Below are 22787 nucleotides of genomic sequence, written 5' to 3' on the forward strand. Positions count from 1 at the left end.
TTATGAGTGTTCACACTGGGAATAGATGCAAATACATGTGGCATGAATTCCCTATCATCAACATTGGGTGCATAGACAATTATTAAAATCACTTTACAGTTAAATAAGTTGCCCATGACAATCACATATCTCTATGTATAAGAATAAATGATCAGTCTTTGTGCTTGGCAAAATAAAATGCAGAAGCACCGAGTTTTCCTCTCCAAAGAAAATAATATAAAAATTGGCCAGTCTATCGAGTTTTCTATTGATGCATACACGAAAATAATCATAAATGATTGGTCACTAACTTAAGATTTTATGAAAACAAAAACAAACTTCAGATAGTTATTTAAGGTACTTCTCACCCCTTAATCCTATTAGAAAACAGAATGAATTATTATTTTTCCTTTCCACCCAGAGAGAGCACATTTAGACCCTTTTTAATTTACTCCCTTCCAAAATCTTCTTACCAAAAACTACAGTGTTCACAAAAACAATGCAGGGATGTCCTGATGGCTGCCAATTTACACTCACTGACAAGACAATTTCTAACTCTGCAAATTTCTGTTTTTATCCATCCATTCATTCATACGTTTTCCTAACCCATTTATCCAGAGCAGGGTCACCTGGCAGCTGGAGCATATCCCACCAATCACAGGGGGCAATACAACAACACCACCTGAACAGGGCACCAGTCCATCGCAGAGTGAACATGTACACTCCTATTTAGCAACGCCAATTCACCTAATCTGCATGTCTTTGGTCTGTGGGAGGAAACGAGGGCACCCAGAGGAAACCTACAATGACACACAGAGTACAAGCTACATGCAGGGAGCACATGGGACATGAACCCTGGTCTCCTTACATTCTTCAATTATGGTTATTTAAATTTTTTCCATTGTATTGGCTCTTTAAAATGTTGGCAATAAAAGCATCTCAAATTTCTTTGTAATGTAGTATACATGCACAGAGTTATATTTATATTCTGTGAACCACTAGAGCGACTTTTGAAGATTCATTTTGACTAGATGTTTGGAGAAATTAAACTATAGAAGAATATATACTGAGTAGCCAAGGCATGGAGCTGAAAGTAACTGATACAGATGGTCTTTAATCTCATTCAGTGTAAAACCTTGCCTTAGGGTGCTTTCACACCTACAGCATTTGGTGCGCACCAAACGTGTTTGGTCCCTTGGTTCGGTTCATTTGCGTTGATGTGAATGCAATCTCGGTACTTTCGTGCACACCAAATCAATCGATCTGAGACCTGCCTGAAGGGGTGGTCTCGGACCGCTTTATCCGCTCTACTTTAGTACGGTTCGCCTGGTGTGAAAGCAACCAAACCAAATCTGACGAAATGGTATAGTTTAATGCACTTTGGGTATAAGAGATACGGGGTTGCGGGTAAAATTCTTTTCACTTCCTGTTGACTCCATAAAATTTTTCAAGCTATCGACTCGCGATGAAATCAAACCGCGGAGAAACGTGGAGTGCCGAAGAAATTAAGTGCCTCATAGATATATGGTCGGATGAGCATATCCAAAAGCAACTGTCCAAGACACATAAAAACAGCTGCATTTACGCGCTGTTCAGTAAGCAGCTATGGGAGAAAGACTATCCTCGGACAGTTGAACAATGCCGTATTAAGGCAAAAAAACTTCGGGCGAAGTATATAGAAGTGCGTGATGCACTTAGCAAGACGGGAAGTTCTGGAAAAGAGAAAGAAAATAGTCTGTTTCCGGTGCCGATGGGCTTCGCGGTCTATTTTGGTTCGTTTAGAACTCGGCATATGTGAAATGTTACTACATTGTAACATTTTTCTGACTGGTGCGGACTAAAGCAATCGAACTATAGGTGTGAAAGCACCCTCATACTCTGCTTTCTGGTGTCAATTCAGTTCTATTGTCCCAAGAGGGAAACTTTTTGGGTTTGCAACAGGTTTTAGACAGAGACCAATACATAATACCACAAAAAAAAAAAAGTCAACACTCCACCAACCAGAATGAGACAAGAAGTACAGTGAAACCTATAAAAGGTACCAAGTGTTCCAAATAGGCCAAGACTTCATATTTATTAGTGAAGTTAAATTCCTTGCAAAAGTGTCAAGATTCATTAGCCCTCTTCCCTGTTGGTAAAACAATACTCTAACCTAATATTAAAACTTGAATTTCACCTTTATTCATTTGCATTACTATTTATGTAAGAAGTAATCCAAATCTGCCATTTCAACCACATTTAACAGGCCACCAGACTACAGTCTAATATGTAATGACAGCAAGATATAATACATCCATCTATAAACTGAATAGTGTTATTCCAATTCAGAATCACAGAGTGCTGAGTCTATCAGAGCAGAATTAGGTTCAATATGAAAAACAATCAACTATGGGGTGCTGGCCCAACACTGAAATATTTCATGTGGTTTCACACTTACCACCAAAACCTAATTATACTTCATGTACACAAGCCCAGGCCTCACATTTTTCTTACTAACAACAGAGGTATCATCAATTTAATTATTTAAAGATTATGTGTTTAAATAAAGCTATGTTAACCTTAACATGTTTAAAAATCTGTAAAGGAGACTTTAGGATGCATATGTTTTGTGTATAGCAATACATAACCAAAATTGATGTCCAAAAGATTCAGTATACTAAAGCTGAAAACCCAAACCTGTCAGTATTCACAATTCAGGAGCTGCTTTTAACAAGAAAATTACTTCTTACTTTGACTGTAGCTTTTAGAGAACTGGCAGAGAAATTTCACAAAGATCAAAAAAAATGACTCCTATCTTTGTAGGCTATAATTACAGAGTAAAAAATTACCAAATTGCAAATACATGATTTTGCTTTTTGACAAGTACACATGCCTGCTTTTATTGACAATGAAAATGTGGTAAGTGTATGTGTGTGTATATTAATATAAATAAACACACAAACTATTTGACAAGCATTTCCCTGTCACTTTATCCAGAAAATATTATGCTTCAATTTACATATTAATTTGGATTACAAATAAAATCCTGAGATCTCAACATATACTGTACGCCGACAGATGGGCACCATCCTGTTCAAAAGTGTCAAACCTCTGCCTACTTTGAATAAAGAAGATGCTAAAAACTATGTTGTGTGAAATTATAGCCCAGCACATTGGCTCCAGCAGACCCCCCGTGACCCTGTAGTTAGGATATAGCAGGTTGGATAATGGATGGATGGACAAGTTGCAGCTTTTTTCTTTTCAGTGTTCTCTTTTTAAAGTTAAACAGTGCAAATTCCAAAAAAACATGAAATCATATGAAACCTTGATTTCTTAAAAAAAAATAGCCAAAGGCTATACATAATTTAAAAACTTCTGCAGAATAACCAATTGTATTTTCAGAATGTTTATAAAAAGTAGAACTCTTGCATGTATTAAAAAAATGACACAATAATTAACATAGAACACTTCAGACAATATTATATATACTGTAGTGTGTTTGCTTTTTTCAAAAACATGAAGTAAAACATCATTCTCTGGTGTTAAGCTACATCAATATACATTTTTCTAAAACTATAAAAGAAAATGATAAGCATTTAGACCATATCTGACCAAAAAAAATTCTTCATTAATAACTTTATAAAGCTAATTAAAGATAACTTACTGTATACTCCAACCACCAATTCTCTGATACATGTATCCATTTCAGAATCACTGAAAACTGCTGCACATCCCAGAAGCATCAGGCAAATCAACAATTAAGGGGAAGCACAACAAAAAATAAGTCACACTGGTCAAATTTAATTTGCCAATTAACCTAACCTGCACATCTCTGGACTTTGGGGGGGGGGAGGTTTGGGGGAAACTTGCAGATACTCAGAAATCCACAAAGACAGGGATGAGGTCATAATTTCTACCCAGGACTTAGAAGCTACAAGACAGCACCATGCCACCATTGAACCCTGCATACAGCATATAACTGTTTTGATATTTTGAGCCCAAATATTCTTAAGTCATCTTTTAAGAATTGTCAAATACTTTTAGTCATATAAAAATCAAAGCACATTATGGCAATGGACAAAAATACATTACAAAATAACAAAATCCAATTTAGAAAATACACAACAGTCTTAATTTTACTTCTTTATTATAATATATTTTCCATAAACACTTCTTAACTTTATGAAAGAAGATATTTCTGACATTTATTTAAATGTCAAAATAGTAGTGATGAGAAAATAAATGTTGACCTGAATAACGCAATATAGAAATATACCAAAAACCTAACAAATCCAGAAATCAATGAAGGCAAACACATTATTAAATAATATTATTTTAGGGAGCTTTGTGCATCCACTTTGATGTTCTGTTTTAGTCACATTTGGACAATTACAGATAAAATTTGTATAATTAAATGTAGTTTGATAAGACACAGCATTTCCTGGGTAGATATGAAGAGTCATACTGTATGTTAAACACATGAGGCCTCATGCATAATGCCGTGCATAGAATTCGCACTATAACATGACGTAAGCACAAAAGCGGAAATGTACTTACACACAAAAATATCCAAAATCTGTGCGTTCGGCAACTTACAAATTCTTCTGCTACATATATACCGGTCAGTGTGGAAATTAACGCACGTGCACACGCCTGCTGTCCCGCCCTGTCTCCTCCCAGAATTACGCCTCTTTGAATATGTAAATCAATATAAATAGCCCTTAAGCTCAGTGTTCTGTGAAAAGACAATGGTAAAACCACGGGAAAAAATAGAACAATTTCAGCGAATACCAAGAGGAGGCAAGGAAAATCATACTTGTTGGTTTAAACAGTGGTATAAACAAGAAAAGGAAGCTGATCGAGTGATAGTGTGTCAGAGAAACTCGAAAGCTCAAGTTCACAAAGTCGCACAGTGCCCGAAATAAAAAAAGAAGTTGTCGATATCAAATTCGCCGCGAAAAGCCGAGTCGTAGCCCACCGTCTGAGTTTCATATGAAAGCTTATTAGGGTACAGAGAAAATAAAATAGGCGCACAGTGAGGAAAAAAGCACGAAATGTCAACTTTAATTTTGAAATTTCCAATTTAATCACATACTTTATTTTGTCATTAAAGTAGAACATCATAAACTTCATCTTAAAATCGTTTAATTTACTAGTTTCTCAAATCCCATCATAACTAAAGTAGCATGTTAAATGCTTCGTTTTGTATTTGATCTTCTATGTGCTCTGTGTGTGTGAATCACTACGTGCTTCCGTGCTTCGTCTTCCTCCGACAGGACACAGAATCCATTACATTCGTTATATTACAGCTCTCTGAATAATTAAAATACTGAGATGTATACTTGTTATCATTTTCATGATGATAGGAGTTAAAGCATGCTATTAAACATGGGAACATGGTGGCGCAGTGATTGTGCACAACCTTCGATGAAATAATTTATTGCAGCAGTACTGTCTCTTTCAAACGTTCTAACCCCCAATTCCTGTCCTTCATTTTCTTTCTCCAAATACCCAATCGCCACACAATTAGCTCTGTAATAGATGTTAAGCCATCTGTAGGCTTATAACGTCGATTCTTCAAAAATTTTAAGGTACATTTAAATATCTTCATAGTACATGTTTAATTATTCTATCCTTCGCGCCAGTCCCAGTGAAGCATACATAAACGTAGCGTAGTGACACCATGTCCTTTATTAACAACTAGCAAAATACCCGCACTTGTCAGTTCGGCCCTCCGGTTGTAATATGACCAAGCTGTGCGCTGAGCTTACTCTTGAGCATGCAACGTACAGCTGGCCATGTGAAAAGTAATCTTGTCTCAAATCTCACAGCTTGGATTGTTGCTGTCATAATCGGTTTGAGTTTCATGGTTTACTTCAATTACGACAGTATTTGCAGGACTTGTGTTGAAGTGCCATTCGGCATCTGTCAAGAGTTGTAAGCATACAACCGGTTTCATCGATAACTTCACATCCAGCTTTTGAGAGTTTAAACATTCATAAACATCAAAGTGTCCACTACTGAAATCGTCACCTGTGAATCTAAAATGTTTAAGAGGCATTGGTGGTTGTCGAAAGGTGTAAAATATTTGGCCATTTCGGTACACTTGAAAGCGACAACCGAACAATTCAGCGGCAGCCATCAACTCACATACAGAACCATAGGTGAAGGGCTTAAGCATTTCACTCTTATAGTTCTCCTGTGTAGTATAATTATCTCCTGTACCATCATCAGTCCACACTTTGAACCTGTCCCAGTCATTCAATACATAAGACACATTGTTCCTCTGGATATCAAGAGTGAGCCCGATATGGCCGTGCAATAAGTAACAAAAAGAATGGAAAAGGCAGGTGCCATCTGCAGGCATGGAAACCACTCAGTAAGTGACAGTTCTTTGATCGATGGTGATCACCTTGATAGACATGTTAATGGGGGTACGGTTGAAATGATAAAGGAAATGGGTACAAATCTAAAATACCTACACAATAAATATAAACGTAATACACGAACAATAAAACAGCGGAGAAGGCGTGGATTAAATAAAAAGTCTGTAGTTATCAGCAGGGAGACGTGAATCCCGTGGCGAAGCAAGGAAGGGAATGTAGAGAACGGAGCGACGGACGGCCTTATATAGGCTGGCAGCAAACAACGTGGGAGGCGTTGGGATGGGGGACCCAACGCCGCCTCACATGGTGACCGAGCTGCAGGCTATGGATGTATATATGTACGTAAGTAGGATTCAGTTAGCGTTGGAAACCCACGTACCAAATTTCTTGAAGATGGGCCCATAAGTAACAAAGACCGTTGAAAAGTTCAATATGGCGGCCGACAGTGGCGTCATACCACCGAAATAAGTACGTACAGTGGAACCTCAGTTTGCGAGCATAATTCGTTCTGGAAACGTACTCGCAATCCAAACCACTCGTATATCAAAGCGAATTTCCCCATAAGAAATAATGGAAACTCAGATGATTCGTTCCACAACCCAAAACTATTCATATAAAAATGATTAATACAAAATATAAAGTAAAATACATAATACAAATTAACCTGCACTTTACCTTTATAAAGAATCATGGCTGGTGTGAGTTTCTAAACTCATGTGGGATTCCACCCAACGGGACTCACGCAGAAGAGCCCCAAAGCAATCGAAGTCTCCCAGCGCTGTAGCAGTTCGCCGTATAAGCGCATCCAAAAAGATCACAGGCATGCTATAAGCGCCTGTCGTCAATGGGTCATACAAGGAACATTATAAAGATCCCGGTACAATAAATAACAATGCTGTTGCTATTTCAAGCTGAATAAAGCTGGTGTTAAAGTACTGAGACTAAGCTTCGTGTTTTGGGGAGCAAGATGGGGACTTGCACTTCACAGCGCACACACACACAGTCACAATGCTGTAGTAAACAGATGTTGACTATATGAGTAAGGCACACAGACTCAGACAGAGAATAGGAGACGATTGCCAGAGAGAGAGAGAGAGAGAGACGTGCTGGGCAAGCGAGCAAGATAAGGAGAGAAAAAGAGAGACGCGCTGGGCGAGTGAGATGAGAGAGAGAGACGCGCTGGGCGAGCGAGCGAGATAAGGAGAGAGAGAGAGGGAGAGAAGAACCATAAGCTCAGTTGTGATCACATAACACTCAGCAGACAAAGTGCATCCATACTACTCGTATTGCAAGACATCGCTCGTTTATCAAGTCAAAATTTATTAAAAATTTTTGCTTATCTTGCAAAACACTCGTAAACCAAGTTACTCATAAACCGAGTTTCCACTGTACATTGGTTTCGGTTAGTGCAGGGAAGCTGCCTACCAAATTTCATGAAAATGGGGGCATAAATAAGAAAGTTCAACATGGCGGACATTGTCAACCGTTATGACCATTACGCGTAGAATTTCTAAATGAAACCTATTTAACGTTTGTAAGTAAGCTGTAAGGAATGAGCCTGCCAAATTTCTGCCTTCTACCTACACGGGAAGTTGGAGAATTAGGGACGTTGGAAAGTTCAATATGGTGGCCGACAGTGGCGTCATACCACCGAAATAAGTACTGTGATATATGGCCGGCTTGTCATCACGGCCAATACCGCCCAGGCCGCCAGATGGAGGCCTCCCTGCAGTATGGAGGTGCCCCGAAGACCAGCAGGGAGTCATGGGACATGTAGTTTTTATACAAGACCCTGCTGGATACCACAGGGGCCGCAACAGGGAGCTGCAGGGAAGATCGAAGACTTCTTCGTGCCCTATAACCCGGAAGTGCGTCAGAGGAAGAGAGACATACTTCCGGGGTGAAAAGAAAGGACTTGTACCTGACCCGGAAGTGATTGAGAGTCACATGGACTGGGGATTGGAACGCTTCCGGGTCAGGGTATTTAAAAGGACTGTGGGAGCTCCTAGACGGCGAGCTGAGCTGGGCGGAAGGGTGGCAACGCATCTGGGAGTGAAGGATTGTTTATTATTGTTATTTGTGATTATTTAATGAGTATAGTGGAGGAGAGGGTGCTTTGTGCACTGTGGCAATTTAATAAAGTCAAGTATTGGACTTTTACCTGGTGTTTGGAGTCGTGGACAAGGGTTCAAGGGAGCGATAGTGCCCCCTATCTGTCACAGTACGTACATCGGTTTCGGTTAGCGCTGGGAAGCCGCCTACCAAATTTCGTGAAGATGGGGTCAGCCTTCTACCTACAGGGGAAGTTGGAGAATTAGTGATTTGGAAAGTTCAATATGGCGGCCGACAGTGGCGTCATACCACCGAAATAAGTACGTACATCGGTTTCGGTTAGCGCAGGGAAGCCGCCTATCAAATTTCGTGAAGATGGGGCCATAAATAAGAAAGTTCAACATGGCGGACGTTGTCGACTGTTATGACCGTTACGTGTAGAATTTTGAAATGAACCTTACTTAATTTTTGTAAGTAAGCTGTAAGGAATAATCCTGCCAAATTTCAGCCTTCTACCTACACGGGAAGTTAGAAAATTAGTGATGAGTGAGTCAGTCAGTCAGTGAGGGCTTTGCCTTTTATTAGTATAGATATAGATTATTTAAATGAAGTTAAAGTTTTATCTGTATAATATAATAAACATATTTTGCTCCATTTCACCTTAAAAATGATATCAACATCATATGTAAATATGCGCTATATAAAGTGGCTCAGGTTGTGCAATATTACAACTGTAGTGCAAGTTTACAGTGAGGTAATTGTACTTATAAGTACAAAGATTTGTACAAGGAGCAGTTGATGGAGTGATTGAGTGCGTTTAGAGTTCTTGGGATGAAACTCTTTCTGAACCGTGAGGTTCATACAGGAAAGGTTTTGAAGCGTTTGCCGTGTGAGAGCAGTTCAAATAGGAAGCAAGCATGAGGCTGCGTATGCTTAATGCTGTATACATATAATTCTCTTTCCGATCAGCTGATCTGAGTGGTGCAGTGAGAAAATCTGGAAAAAGATGGTCCACTGTGGCAACCCCTAACAGGAGCAGCTGTAATAAGAAAAAGAAGGTGCAGTGAGAGTAACAACGCTAAAGCAGCTATGGTATTTGGAATAGTTTGACCATTCTGTGGACCATTATATTGTTACAGGTTAATTACAATCAGATGTATTAAACTAATAAAAGATATTTGGTTAATTTCAGTGTATTTATAAAGCCGCGTCAGGGATGTGGATCTGAAAAAGAAAGATAAACAACACAGGAACAGTAGCACTGCTTTGATGCTGGGCGTCGCCAGTCTGTAAAACCGAGCGCAGAACTTGTGTATGACAGAGTATGAGCTACCATGGAAATTTGCGTGGCTTTACGCCAAGTTTAGGTTTTATACATCACGATTTGAATGTGGAAATGTTCTTATGCAACATTTCTGTGTGTACGCACCGTTTATACACAAGGCCCCTGGACGTCGAAGATATTCCGTAAAAAATAATTCAGGCACAGAAAGGCTTCAGAACTAAGCAAATCTTTAGACAATGCTTTTTACATCAGAAAATAGAACTAGAAATATGCAAGACAAAATGTACATAATTATATTCACACTACTGCTGCAAGAGAGCAGACTTTATTAGGATAATACAAGTTACCATTTACACAGAAACAATGACATAGTAAAAACATTTAAATAACAACTATATTAACTGCTTACAAATAATTCATACTATTGTTTGTTTCAAGTGTTATCAAGGACTGACCTTTGGCAAACTGAACCTTATAATAGTGAGTAGATTTAGATCATTGTTCATGGTTGAATGCAATGTCTTTCTAGCTCTGGTATTTGTGCAACTATATTTCTCGTTCTTTTAACTAATTCTTTATCTGTTAATGACTAACTTCAACTTGACTTTTCATACTTGCTAAATTGACATTTTTCTGGTGAATTTAAGCAAAGCACAATAACAAACAATGTTGTTTCCAAAATTGGGTTTTGTTATTTATCACTGCAGCATTCTACCTTTTGTCCATTTTTATTTTCTACGGCTAGCTTCACTTTCCCAAACCTAGGCATCACAACTTTCCAAAGCTAACCTTTGCAGCTATTTAAAAAAAAAGCATAAATTTTAATTAATTACTACTAATCAGCACTTGCTCATGATTTAATTGTCATCATGCATAAACATAAAAACATTGTTATTTATTAATATCCATCTGGAGGACATGAGAGTTGCTTAGTCCTAGACTCCTGTGTACCCTGATGTCAATCTTCTAATTTCATTCACAAGGTTTAATCATGCTTCAATTTTGCATTTCATCATTATGAATATAATACATATTAGTAACTATATATTACATAAGGGTGGTTAAGATCAAGATCAATAAAAAATATAATTGCTATTAGTTGCATGATATTCACCATACATGTTTCACCCTAACCAAGCAGCTTAGGTTACAGAACCAAAACTGTCACAGACAATGCAAGTGAAAATTCAAGTTTGTACTTTTTACAGAATATAGTCAATCAACTAATTCAAAGACATATAACTGTGAACATTAGCTAAAACTAAAGCTCATTAATCTTATTTGCCTCAAGTTTCATACAAAGAGAATTAATAGAATGCAAGCCACATGAACTTCAGCTGATTACAATGAAGGCAATTTATGCACTGGACATTCATGAATAATTAAACCTTAACTAAACTATTTAAATAACACAGGAAAGGCTAATCTAATGTCAAATGCTACTCATTTTAAGAATACAGTGAAAGAGCTTGTTTTGTTGTCTTTGTTCTAAATTATGAATATTAAAAAAGTAAATTATCAACATATACAAGTACAAACATCTACTTTTTATTAAATAATCTTGGTTTTCTGAGCTCTGAAATTCACAGAATTGCATATATTGTGTGTCTACTTTTATTGTAATAGGCAAGTGCCAGATAAGCAGATCTTGCAGTAGGCTCATTGCTTCCAAACTAAAAGTGTGACTTAGGTTTAGAAATTAAATCTAGATTGGATCTACCAGTAGCCCAAGGAAAAAAAATCATTAACCTGTTATTAGGAAAAACAATTTGTAGTAAGAAGATAAGATTTGTAACTACATTGGACATGCAAGAAGGAATTTCACTTTACTCTGTACAGATGACAATACTACTATAACAAAATAAAATACTAACAAAAATGTATTCATCAAATCTATTTTGACTCATATTTCTTACAAAAATCATGTAATGATTTTCAGAGCCCAATAAAAATTATATTTATGTTTTCTGGACAGGCATAATAGCTATAAGGTACATTATAGGTTCCTATTAACATACTTCTGTATGAACACACTCATATGTAAGCAATTACGACTGTCCACTCAGCCCAAAAAGAATGCATCTGGAACAGTCAATGTATAATGTCTAAACGGGTATTGCAGGAATTTGTTGCATTTTACCACCATGCTATATAAAACTCTGTAGTTTCTTGAGGCAGACAATCAAAATGAAAAGCTATCTGTCACAAAGTCAGTACCTGTGCCTCTTGCTATTTTAAAGGTCTTAGCCCACAGAAAAGCAAAAAATTGCCTTGGCAATTGATTTGTGCACCACAGGAAACTATAAAAACTCTAAGGCACCTACACTGCCTTGATCCACGGTTTAGAAGCCTTTTGTATGGAGATGACATAGCCTCCATGCACTGGTGTAGGTTTCTTGGGGGTTCTAGTTTTTTCTTATAGAGCAAAAGCATGCTGTTAAATTAGCTGAATTTGGTTCTTTGAGTCAATATGTTCATGGGTTTTTGCGTTTCCTCATTTCTTCCCATATAGGGCTACTTCCTCCTGACTTGGGTTGATTACTGCCAAGACAGGCTCTGCCTTCACTGATCCTGTATTGAAAAACCAAGTGTACAAAAAAATGTGTTTAAATAGCTTTTTTATGTCATGCAAAACAAACAGTGATTCTAAAACAACACTTTAAATTGAAACCTAGTCTCTCAATCCTATTAAATCTTTAAAAGGTCAGTCTTAACTAAAAAAATGAAAAAAGGGAGAAAATTGTGCAGAAAATATAAATCTGGAACTGTCGTAATAGGTTTGGTTTTTCAGTCGCACAGAGACATTGATGTCGTGCCTGCCTCCTTGTAGAGAACAAGCAAGGAAGGATGCAAAGAATACATTTCCTCATCACTCCCAGCTAATCAAGCAGCTAAATTATGCCTCTATATGTGCGGTCTTTACTTGTTTTGCTTGTTCAGATCTCTGGTCAATTTTGACTCTTTTCAGTTTATGCTCAACTGCTTCAAAATGTTCCAAAATCTTCAAGACTTATGATCTTGATGATAAAACGTTAACTGGGACTCTTTATTTACTCACTTTCTGCATCTTACCAAAAGCAAATTGTTAAGCGTATTCAAATTAAGCATATCTGGTAATTTGGAAAACAAAATCCGTCCGATTTGACGTTGTGGAGAACTAGTAAAGCATTTGTTTGATCCGATTCCTTAAAATTGTAGGCATGGGTAAAGGAGAAGCCGAATTGGGACAGAAGTCTCATCACTAGCTAAAAGCTGCTACTAAATGTCGGACTGACTGAAAGAAAGAAAAAATACAGCTGCCATGGTCCTCGAGAGCTCAGTCTAAACATATCTAGTCTATAGTCGACAAATAGGGTAATATCTCCAAATACATAATATTTTTAAAATGATTCTACAATGTATAGGAAATGTCACATTACCCATAAGCAAAGAGCACAAGAATCAGCAAACGCAATATGTACAATATACTGGAGGTTCTTAATAAACGTAAACAGTTCTAGCACTTAATATCTCCACTACCTTTTAGCGCTAAAAGCAGATTTTTAAAAATATTAATTTTGATATAGTCCACTTTCACTGGAAATAGGCGCAGTCAATGGAGACAGCACGACTGCCAGAGCAGGGGCACCACAACAGAGCGAGATTCTTCGGGCAACAAGAAGTGTGACTCGCAAAAGCGAATCGAGCTCCCAGGGTAAACAGCAGCGCACCTGCGGATACAGTAGCACATGCTCAAACAGCGGCAGTCTACATCGACACTTTCCCTTCGCCTTTGACGAAGTCTACCACTAGCTTTTTGACTTGAGCACATACTAGTATAACATACACCCAAGACCCCCCATTTAATGTGCAGTATAATACCACCTTAACAGGAGCAGAGAGATCCTACTCAAGACACATTAACAAACAGAAAAAAACAAGCATAAGGTCTTTCCAGCATGTTGAAATGCTCCAACTTAAACCAGGGTCTTTCACTGTCAGTGGAATCGCACCACTCCTGGCCACAAGACAGCTTCCCACATTCCCTACGAATGAATATGTATCAGGTGTTGCCTTTTGCATAAACGTTTTTGTCATTGTACCAGCGTAAAATGAAAATCCATGCCAGTCCAGTTTTCCCACGCACGCCGGCCTGACTCAAACATTGTCAGAAGGGACTCTGAACACTTAGGTTTACATACAGAAACAGCAAGCAAGGAGCTTCATGCTCCGCAAAGTGTATACGCCGGGTGTGGAGCCCGGCCGTCCAGGTTAGCCACCTGCACTGTACTTCTGCACATTGCAACCATCAGGCGGTCCGTCAGAACACACAAGACGAGTAATGCAAGGCACGTTTTATTGCCTTTTTTAAGTCTTACCTAGCTTGCCCCGGGACTCCTCCAGTTTCTGGATTTGGTTCTCCAGGAAAAGCATCGCCACTCCGAACGCCAGGATAGCCAGGAGCTGAAATTTGGGCGGCATCATAATCCTTAACAGCCCCATCAAACTATCAAATCACGGTAAGTCATAACGCAACCATGAAACTGAAAAAATAATGAAATACAAAGGATTTGGGCAAAAGACTGCCTTACGATTAGCCTATCCAGAGCAGTACAGTGCCTGCAAGGAAAGGTAAATCTTGTTATTCGTAAAGAAAATAATACAGGTAAAACTATGGGAGGGAAACAATCTTCTTGGAGCGTGTCATATGCAGATCACTGGTTTACATCTCACTGCACAAACAGCAGCACCAACCCGATCTCTGCCAACCTCGCAAGTCTCCCCCAGTGGAAGAGTGCGTCTCACTCTGCCTGTCGCCCCGCGAATGGGCGGGGACAATACATGTATGCCCCTCCCAATACTCCGCCTCTTCCTTCAAACCATTGGGCTTCATGTTGGCTATTTGCGAAGAGAAACGTCATGTAGTGACTCCAAACACTGTTTGGTGTATCGCACTGCCAGTCAAGGAGAATGGGATAATTCCGTCAATTGAAAATTTTTACGCCTTTTAATATTGCCTGAACTAAACGATGAGACTGTTGCGGAATATTTTATAGTAAATTAAGAGTATAATGATTGCAAAGCAACTTTATACAATGTTTAACAAGATACATATTATGAACAAAAAATCTAAAATGTTTTATTGTTATGATTGTAAATTATACTTAGGTTAAATTACTTAAATTGCATTTTTGCTAGATTCTTGTATAATACATTATGCCAATAATACATTATTTCTGCTTAAAAAAGTAATTGACTCTAACAGAAATTCAGGCACCAATATACAGCATCTATTGGGGTCCTAAAGTTGACCCGCTAGGTTTACTTTTCAATATGGTGGGTGAAGCGTATCTGTTTTGGATTTTTTCGGTCCTGCAAGTGGTAAATATAAACGCTCTTTGTCCTTATTTTGTGTTATAAATTTATTTATACAAAGCATGTATGCTCAGATCGAAGATAGGCTATTTATAGTTTCGTCTTCGGTGTACTTTTAACTTCTTCCAAGGGGACTTGCGGAATCGAAAGTGCACCGGTGTTATAAAGACATGACGTGGCCATTAAGATGTGCCGTTGGCGCCGGTAGCAGCACCTCCGGGATTTAACAGATGATGTGTTTTATAGAGTACAGTGCCGAATACGTGATAAGCGTACTTTTATTATTACGGACTGATTCTATCCACTTCTGTGTAAATTATTCGATGAGTCCGATCTGCTCGAATGAATAATGCAATAGCTAGCACGGTGGCGTTTTTGTTTGCACGGTGGCGTTTGTGTGTGTGTGTGCGCCCTGCCCAGGGTTTATTTCCTGCTCAAATGTTCATTCTTCTTTTTCTAAAGGTTTTCCCACTTTTCGTGTGGGGTCGCTATATTGAACCAACTACCACCACTCGCGATGTAGTACACTTAATCGCCATATACCCCTTTCTCCCTTAGATCCCCTTTACACATATCATCCACTTTCTCTTCGCTCGTCGCGTTCTCCATCCCGACACGTCCATATTCGTGATTTTCTGCCACACATTGTTTACCTTTTTTCTCATGATATGCCCATACCACTTTAATATAGTTCCCTGTATTTTCTTTGAAATTTCCCAATTATTAAGTGTACTTGTGATTCTATTTCTGATCTTATCAAGTTTTGTTATTGTAAACCTCCATCTCAACATCGTAATTTCTGTAGCATCAAAGTTTTTTTTCATTCACCTTTTTCATTTCCTAAGTTTCTGATCTATACAACATCGCTGGTCCAACCACTATTTGATACACTTTACCCCTCACTCTTGCACTGACACTTCCACCACATTACTCTCCAGACACCTGTTTCCAAATTTTTCTGCCTGATTGCATTCTATTTTGTATTTTTAGATCTAGCTCTCTATCATGTTATGGTTAATCTGAGATAACTGAACATGTCCATCCTTTAAGTCTTTCTCTCTGTAGGTTTACTTCTTTATATTGTCTTTTAAATCTTCTGCCTTTCTTCCACTAATCTTAAGGCCCGTTTCCACCATAGCTTTTCTTCACAGTCCCAGTTTCATTTCCCTAATATTCTCAGTGGTGCCACATTGCACAGTGTCATCTGCAAACAGCATGCAACATTGAGCCTGATCTTCTATTCCACTAGCAAATAGCAATAATATCCATAACTAGAATAAAACAATATGAACTTGGTGATCCTTGGTGTAACCCAACCTTAACTGCAAATTTACCTGTTATTCCTGCATTTCTTCTCAGTTGCGTGTAAGCACCTTCATACATACATCCTTAATTTTCCTTACATTCTTCTCTAGTACTCCCTTCTCTCTCTCTCTCTCTCTCTCTCTCTCTCTCTCTCTCTCTCTCTCTCTTACATGTTTTCATTACTTGCCGGGGAACTCTATCATATGCCTTTTTGTAAATCTATAAGTACCATGTGTCTGTTCTTTCTGTTTCTTTTATTATTTAAATATTCCTTTGACATCCATTTGTCATCTGTATATTAGCCACCCAAATGGATGATACCCACTGAAAATTAAGTTGTTTTTCGAGATATACCTTTAGGGTAGACTTTATTTAATATCAGATAATAACTTGTCTTAACTGTTAATTTTTATTTAGTTCACAAATTTTACTTTGTCGAAAAGACTATAAGGTAAACTTGATCGTATAAAAAAAACTAATTTAAATTTTATTTTTTAGTGTTATTTCACATTTCAAGAATTAAAATTCATATACTGCCTAAGTTATTAAAAACTAGTATGCTATTATATAATTAACGTGCTAGCTAAGTTTCACGTGTTTTGAAATGCTTAGTCTTGAGGCTAACAGCTGAATACCCTATGTGTGTGTGTGTGTGTGTGTGTTTTTAATGTATCTGACTCTGTAAAGATCTGTTGGTTTAGAAATGCATTGCAGAATCAAGACAAAATCATAAATATGGTACTTAATTATCTGATTTTCTGAGATAGAGGCTGTTGTTTTTGTAATGGTACATCATAGTGTTTTCTGTTTTTGACTTGTATATTGTCCATTAGTATTGTTTAATAATACCTGAATGTTTCAATTATTTACTGTTATGGTACTGAGCACTTCATTGAAAAAAGCTTCAGAAACATACAGTGTATTATTTCACTTAGGACTGATCTTTGGTCAATTACGATAATTTCTCATTTGAATTCTGTTTTCATATTTCCATTTTAATTGTTAAATGCATTCTGTGAAACATAATTTTTGTATTTTTATTTTTGTTTTAATGGTAGTCATTGGATAGGTGAAAAAGCCGAAGACCTAAACTGTTACATAATTTGTTTGATAAATTAGCTGGTTCCAACAAGTCTCTCCTTTTATATTAATTTAATATTGTGTTTTTATTATTGTTGCATTAAATGCATCATTATAAATTTATTAAAGGCAAAGATTACTTTTTCTGCACTCAAAAAAACACTTGTATGACAATAGTCAGTTATGCATTGCAAAAGTGCACACCTGAAAGGCTATTAAAAGTTGGCAGATATATTTAAGTACACATGAAATTCCTGTAGCTCTTCAATTGTACTGCAAAAATAGCATATCCCAGTATATTTTACCTTTGCAGTTCATAGCAAAATTCATGTTAGCAGCATAGTATAGTATAACAAATACCTAAGTGGTTTAAAAGTGTTTGTTCAAACGAATCTGTGCATCTAATCAAAAAGCTCTTATCAATTCACACTTTTTTCCAGGAAGTTTTGTCTAATTTTAACATAAATCTTTTACTTTGCTGCCTTTTTATGTGCTAAAGCTTATACTTTCAAACTTACTGACAAAGTAAGACTGTCCCCTTTCCTACAATAGAAAGAACTTTTATTTGTCCCCAGGGATACTTTTGATCTTATCTATTAAAGGTATAATGCCTAAACATTATTTTAACAGGTGTTTATTCTTTAAATTTGAGTTATTGTTTTCAATTACAACTGCAATTGGAAACATTTTGCCAATATAGTTTACTACAGAGCCCTAGTCCCTACTGGCCATTTTGTCTTATTTTAAGGATACCAGAAGAATGGTATCCAAAGCTAATTAAATATGTGAGAAACAATATTGGGAATGATGCCAGTTTAGCTGCTTATTAGAGTGGCCAAAGTGGATTTGCTTGCTGTCTCCATCATTGGAATATAATTTTTCACATACAATTTTAACTAGGGAAATCTGTACATTAACTTTTGAAAGTGTTCCTTAAAAAGTACCCATGATGCTCCATGCCTAGATATGAAGAAGACGGGACACCAATGAATTTAGAATGTACAAAATCATATATTGCAAGTTAGAAGATGTATTGCTCTGCTCACAGCAAGGAACTCTGTGCTCCCTGCTGAACACATTTTTGCTTTCTCAATCAGCAAGATTCATATTAGTCTATTGCATCACTTTTAGCACATTTCCATGCAGAGCGAGCACTATTAATTTTCCTTATATAAAAATTCTCCCTGAGGATCATTCAAGTTTTGGAAAGTAGTGTTTAGTAACCCACATTTATTGTTTATTAAATATTAAAGATTTTGTATGAACTAATGTTTAAGCTAACATTTCTGTGTCTGCAATTATGAATAGTTACAGTCTACAGGATTTCATTAATTTATCTCCAAACAGCTCCTTGAACTCTATTTTTTTATGTACTTCATGAATTAGCTAAGTTTGATCTCTTATGTAGCTATATCCCACTATGTATCTCATATTTTGTACATTTTCATTTATTTAAACTAAAATATTGTTCAAATGTCTTGATAACAAATTAGGATGTCTGACGTCTATTACAGGAGTACAGTTTAAGTCCATTTTTCACAAGTATAAAAGCTCCTACGATAAATGCTATAATTTTACTAAAATTAAGCAAATGTTTATTAAAGAAAAATCTTTGGCTGTAATTTATTAGGGTGCTATGTAAAAATACCTTTTGTTTGTTTTGTCCTTGACTTTGACATACAATATTAAACCTGTTTATCTTAAGTGGTTTAACCTGCGGTTGTAAGAAGCCATCAGTTTGCATGCAAATCTGAATACAACAGTGGGCCTCTTCTGGCACTTGGAAAATGGTATACCTGTTCCAAGCCATATCCATTTGATTACCCAAAAAAAGGACAGTATAAAATTTGGGTTTTCAATACCACACAGCTCTAGGCTAGGGCAATAGATCACAGCTCAGCTGGTTACATTTATAGCACTAAAGGCATCTGCATTTTTTTAATGGATAAATGAGGTATACCATGTAAAGTGTAAGTTTCTGGTTATGCAGCAGCCTTAGGTACGAGGATGTAATTAATTGTGAACTTGGTGTCAATTCGTCATAGGCTGCAAAAAGACATTTTAGTTTTGCCAGTCCACTTTGCCTGCATGTCTTTTGGATGATGAAGGAAAACCAGACTAACTGGAGTGAAACCCACATAGACACAGTACAAGTACAAACTCCACAATAAGTCTGTGTTCAAATGTTAGCACAGCAACCTATTGTGAATAAAGTCTTGGCAATATATGAATTGTTGCAGTCATTGCAATATAAATATTTATGCATTTAATTTGTGTATAGAACATGCATGATAAAAAAATATACTATGCTCAAATACTAGGTAATTATTTGAAACATGAGAATTTTTGATATAAATATAATTTCATCGTGTAGCACATCCTGTAAAAATGATAAGGCAATAAGATTTGAATGTAAGACTTTGATCTCTAATCCTGTACCTTTTATAAAGTGTTGAAAGGTTTAGATCAAAAATAGTATACATTGATATGTGGTTTCCTTTAACTTATTACATACATTATTGATATATACAGACTGCATATTTATGCGGCCTATAAAATAAAATGAGCATTTTATGCATTATACAAAAAATAACACATGAAAAGAAATATGATAAACAAGGTACAGTGTCCACCTGTTGTGTCCACAAGGGACACCTTTTTTGAGCTGTTCAACTGTTTAAGCTTACCAAGGCATGCTGTCACTCCCTTCTTGTATTGTACCCAGGGCTTGATGTGGCCTAACACACTGTACCGACAGTTCCCTGGTTCTGCTTTGCAAACTGGGTATAGTGGCATATCGCTGAACTCCAAAGGGACACTGTAGTTCTCCGCAATATTGTTTTTCATCACCAAGAGTCAATCGTCCCCCACGTTGTTGTTCTTGATTATATACAGTGCATGTACTTCAAACAACAATCTGTGGTGTAGCGGGTCTGCTGCTAGCAAATCAGGGGTCCATCTTTAAATAAGTGATCGCACCCCAGGAAGATACAGGTGCCATTTGGGCGCAAGTGTTTGTGAGCGTGATTTGCTCTGTGGTTAATTGAGGTACTGGCTGACTGTCCCATATGCACATGTGGAGGTGGGTGGCTCAGTCCAGCACCTCAATGATGGCCATGGAGGACACAGATGCTCGCACCCGTGCCTATTCAGGCAGTTAAATAAAAGGAGCCTATATGGGACAAAGTGAGAAGGGGGAAAAAAACAAAGAATGGAAAAAAAGACACAAGGAAAATGAAAAGAAGACTGAATAACAGAGGCTAAAGAAGGGAGAGAGAGGCAGAGAGAGCTGGTGCAAGGGAGAGAAGGTAAGCAAACAGGAGAAAGTCCCGACACTCTGGTTGAAGGTGACCATTCCAGCTGGGTGTGTTTAGGGAGCTGGACAGATGCTCACTCCCATGCAAGTCTGGGAAGGCAGTGGCTCAATGGCCATGAGGCTCAGAAGGAGAGCCCTGCTGTTCCACAGATGGTCACGGGGACCTGAGCCTTGGAGTGAGGTCTGGATTGGGAGCCCTACTTGATGCCATTGGGCAGTAGGGACTTGGTCCTGTTGAAGTTGGATGGCTGTGTCTGTCGGTTGGGCGTCTTAGAGGAGACATCATTTGCAAAGGGTTGCACCGGGGATTCCGTTTTAAAGGACAGTTTTTTGCCAATGGAGTTTACCCTTGTTTTATGGATTATTTATTGAACTCTTTTAACCTCCACTTATGCACTGTTTTTTATGGATTATTTATTTATAGTTGATGGAGCACTGCACTGTTTCAATTGGACACTTTGTGTTGTTTTGTTTTTAATAAAACCATTGTCACTTTATGCACCTACCCTTTGCTGCTGCTTGTATGTCCTCATTTGCCTGGCTTATCCTCGGCTATGTATCAGCAGTGGAAGGTTGAAAAGGCTCCCGGAAGTACTCGATAGCATGGAGCTGACCCTCACTGTCGCACGATCCACAGAAACCAAACCCCTCTTTGAATTTACGCATGTACCCAGTAATACAGCTTGCTAAGCATGTCTTCTTTCAGCTTTGCTGAACTTTCTTGCCTGCAATTCACTTCTGGTAGCATTATTCATTTGCATAAAGCAGCCACCCCACTTCTCTACGCGATTACAGCCTCGGCCTTTTCAATGGTACTGTTGTGGTGGCAGCATTCATTTGCCTGAAATTCAATCCCCATTTCTTTAAATTAAGGCAGAAAAAGGATGCCATGCCTAATAAAGCCCATTCACTGTAATATTGAAATGTCCTTTCTAAATGGATGCCTGCTGCCCTATATGTACCATCCTACCAAACATCAGGTTTTTAACTAAACAGAAAGCATTGTATTTGTCAGCGAGAGTGACTCGGTCAGATTCCCATTTTTATATATACAGTCATGGCTGAAATTATCGGCACCCCTGGAATTTTCCCAGAAAATGCACCATTTCTCCCAGAAAATTGTTGCAATTACAAATGTTTTGGTGTACACATGTTTATTTCCTTTATGTGCATTGGAACAACACAAAAAAACAGAGAAAAAAGCCAAATCTGACAACATGCGACACAAAACTCAAAAACCGGGCTGGACAAAATTATTGGCACCCTCAACTTAATATTTAGTTGCACACCCTTTGGAAAAAATAACTGAAATCAAGCGCTTCCTATAACCATCAACAAGCTTGTTACACCCCTCAACTGGAATTTCCGACCCCTCTTCTTTTGCAAACTCCTCAAGGTCTCTCAGATTTGAAGGGTGCCTTCTCCCAACAGCAATTTTGAGATCTCTCCATAAGTGTTCAATCGGATTTAGATCCGGACTCACTGCTGGCCACTTCAGGACTCTCCAGCGCTTTGTCTTCAACCATTTCTGGGTGCGTTTAGAGGTATGTTTGGGGTCATTGTCCTGCTGGAACACCCATAACCTCTGATGCAGACCCAGCTTTCTGACACTGGGCCCTACATTGCGCCCCAATATCTTTTGGTAGTCTTGAGATTTCATGATGCCTTGCACACAGTCAAGGAATCCAGTGCCAGAGGCTGCAAAACATCCCCAAATGTTTTATTTATATAAGCCTTGATTTGCTGAAGTTGGCCAGAAGTTCACTGCCAAAAAAAAAAAAAAAGACACGTACTGGTTCAACTACTGTAATACCTTTCGTAATGGAGTGCTGCAACTAAATTGACATAAAGCTTAGAAAAAAACAACAGCTGAAAAGGTCAATTTTTGTATTTGATAAATTGGGAAGTTACCAATCAAGTCTTTTGCGGCCGGTTTTCATTAGTGGCCGATCGTTTGGAGCATCACAAAAAAAAAAATTGTGCTTTGATGCCAACACAGGGTCATGTTATGACTGCTGATTAGCTGTTGTTCATGCTTGCTTTCAACAGG

General features: G+C 37.8%; 2 protein-coding genes across 3 annotated transcripts in view; one reads left to right on the plus strand and one right to left on the minus strand.

Annotated features, from left to right (window-relative positions):
* LOC120514552 (heparan sulfate 2-O-sulfotransferase 1) overlaps positions 1–14489 on the minus strand; it is a 340541-nt gene extending 326052 nt beyond the window's left edge. Inside the window, exon 1 of one of the 2 annotated variants that reach the window (XM_039734985.1) lies at positions 14040–14489. In XM_039734985.1, coding sequence (XP_039590919.1) covers positions 14040–14163 — 124 coding nt within the window. In that variant the 5' untranslated portion in view covers positions 14164–14489. The remainder of the gene's footprint in view (positions 1–14039) is intronic. The other variant, XM_039734986.1, reaches the window with a different exon arrangement.
* A 458-nt stretch (positions 14490–14947) lies between these two features.
* Positions 14948–22787, plus strand: part of selenof (selenoprotein F) — a 38903-nt gene continuing 31063 nt past the window's right edge. Inside the window, exon 1 of the mRNA XM_039735200.1 lies at positions 14948–15042. Within this exon, the coding sequence (XP_039591134.1) occupies positions 14995–15042 (48 nt within the window). The 5' untranslated portion in view covers positions 14948–14994. The remainder of the gene's footprint in view (positions 15043–22787) is intronic.

Source organism: Polypterus senegalus, chromosome 14, assembly GCF_016835505.1.
Source record: "Polypterus senegalus isolate Bchr_013 chromosome 14, ASM1683550v1, whole genome shotgun sequence".
Classification (NCBI taxonomy): Eukaryota; Metazoa; Chordata; class Cladistia; order Polypteriformes; family Polypteridae; genus Polypterus; species Polypterus senegalus.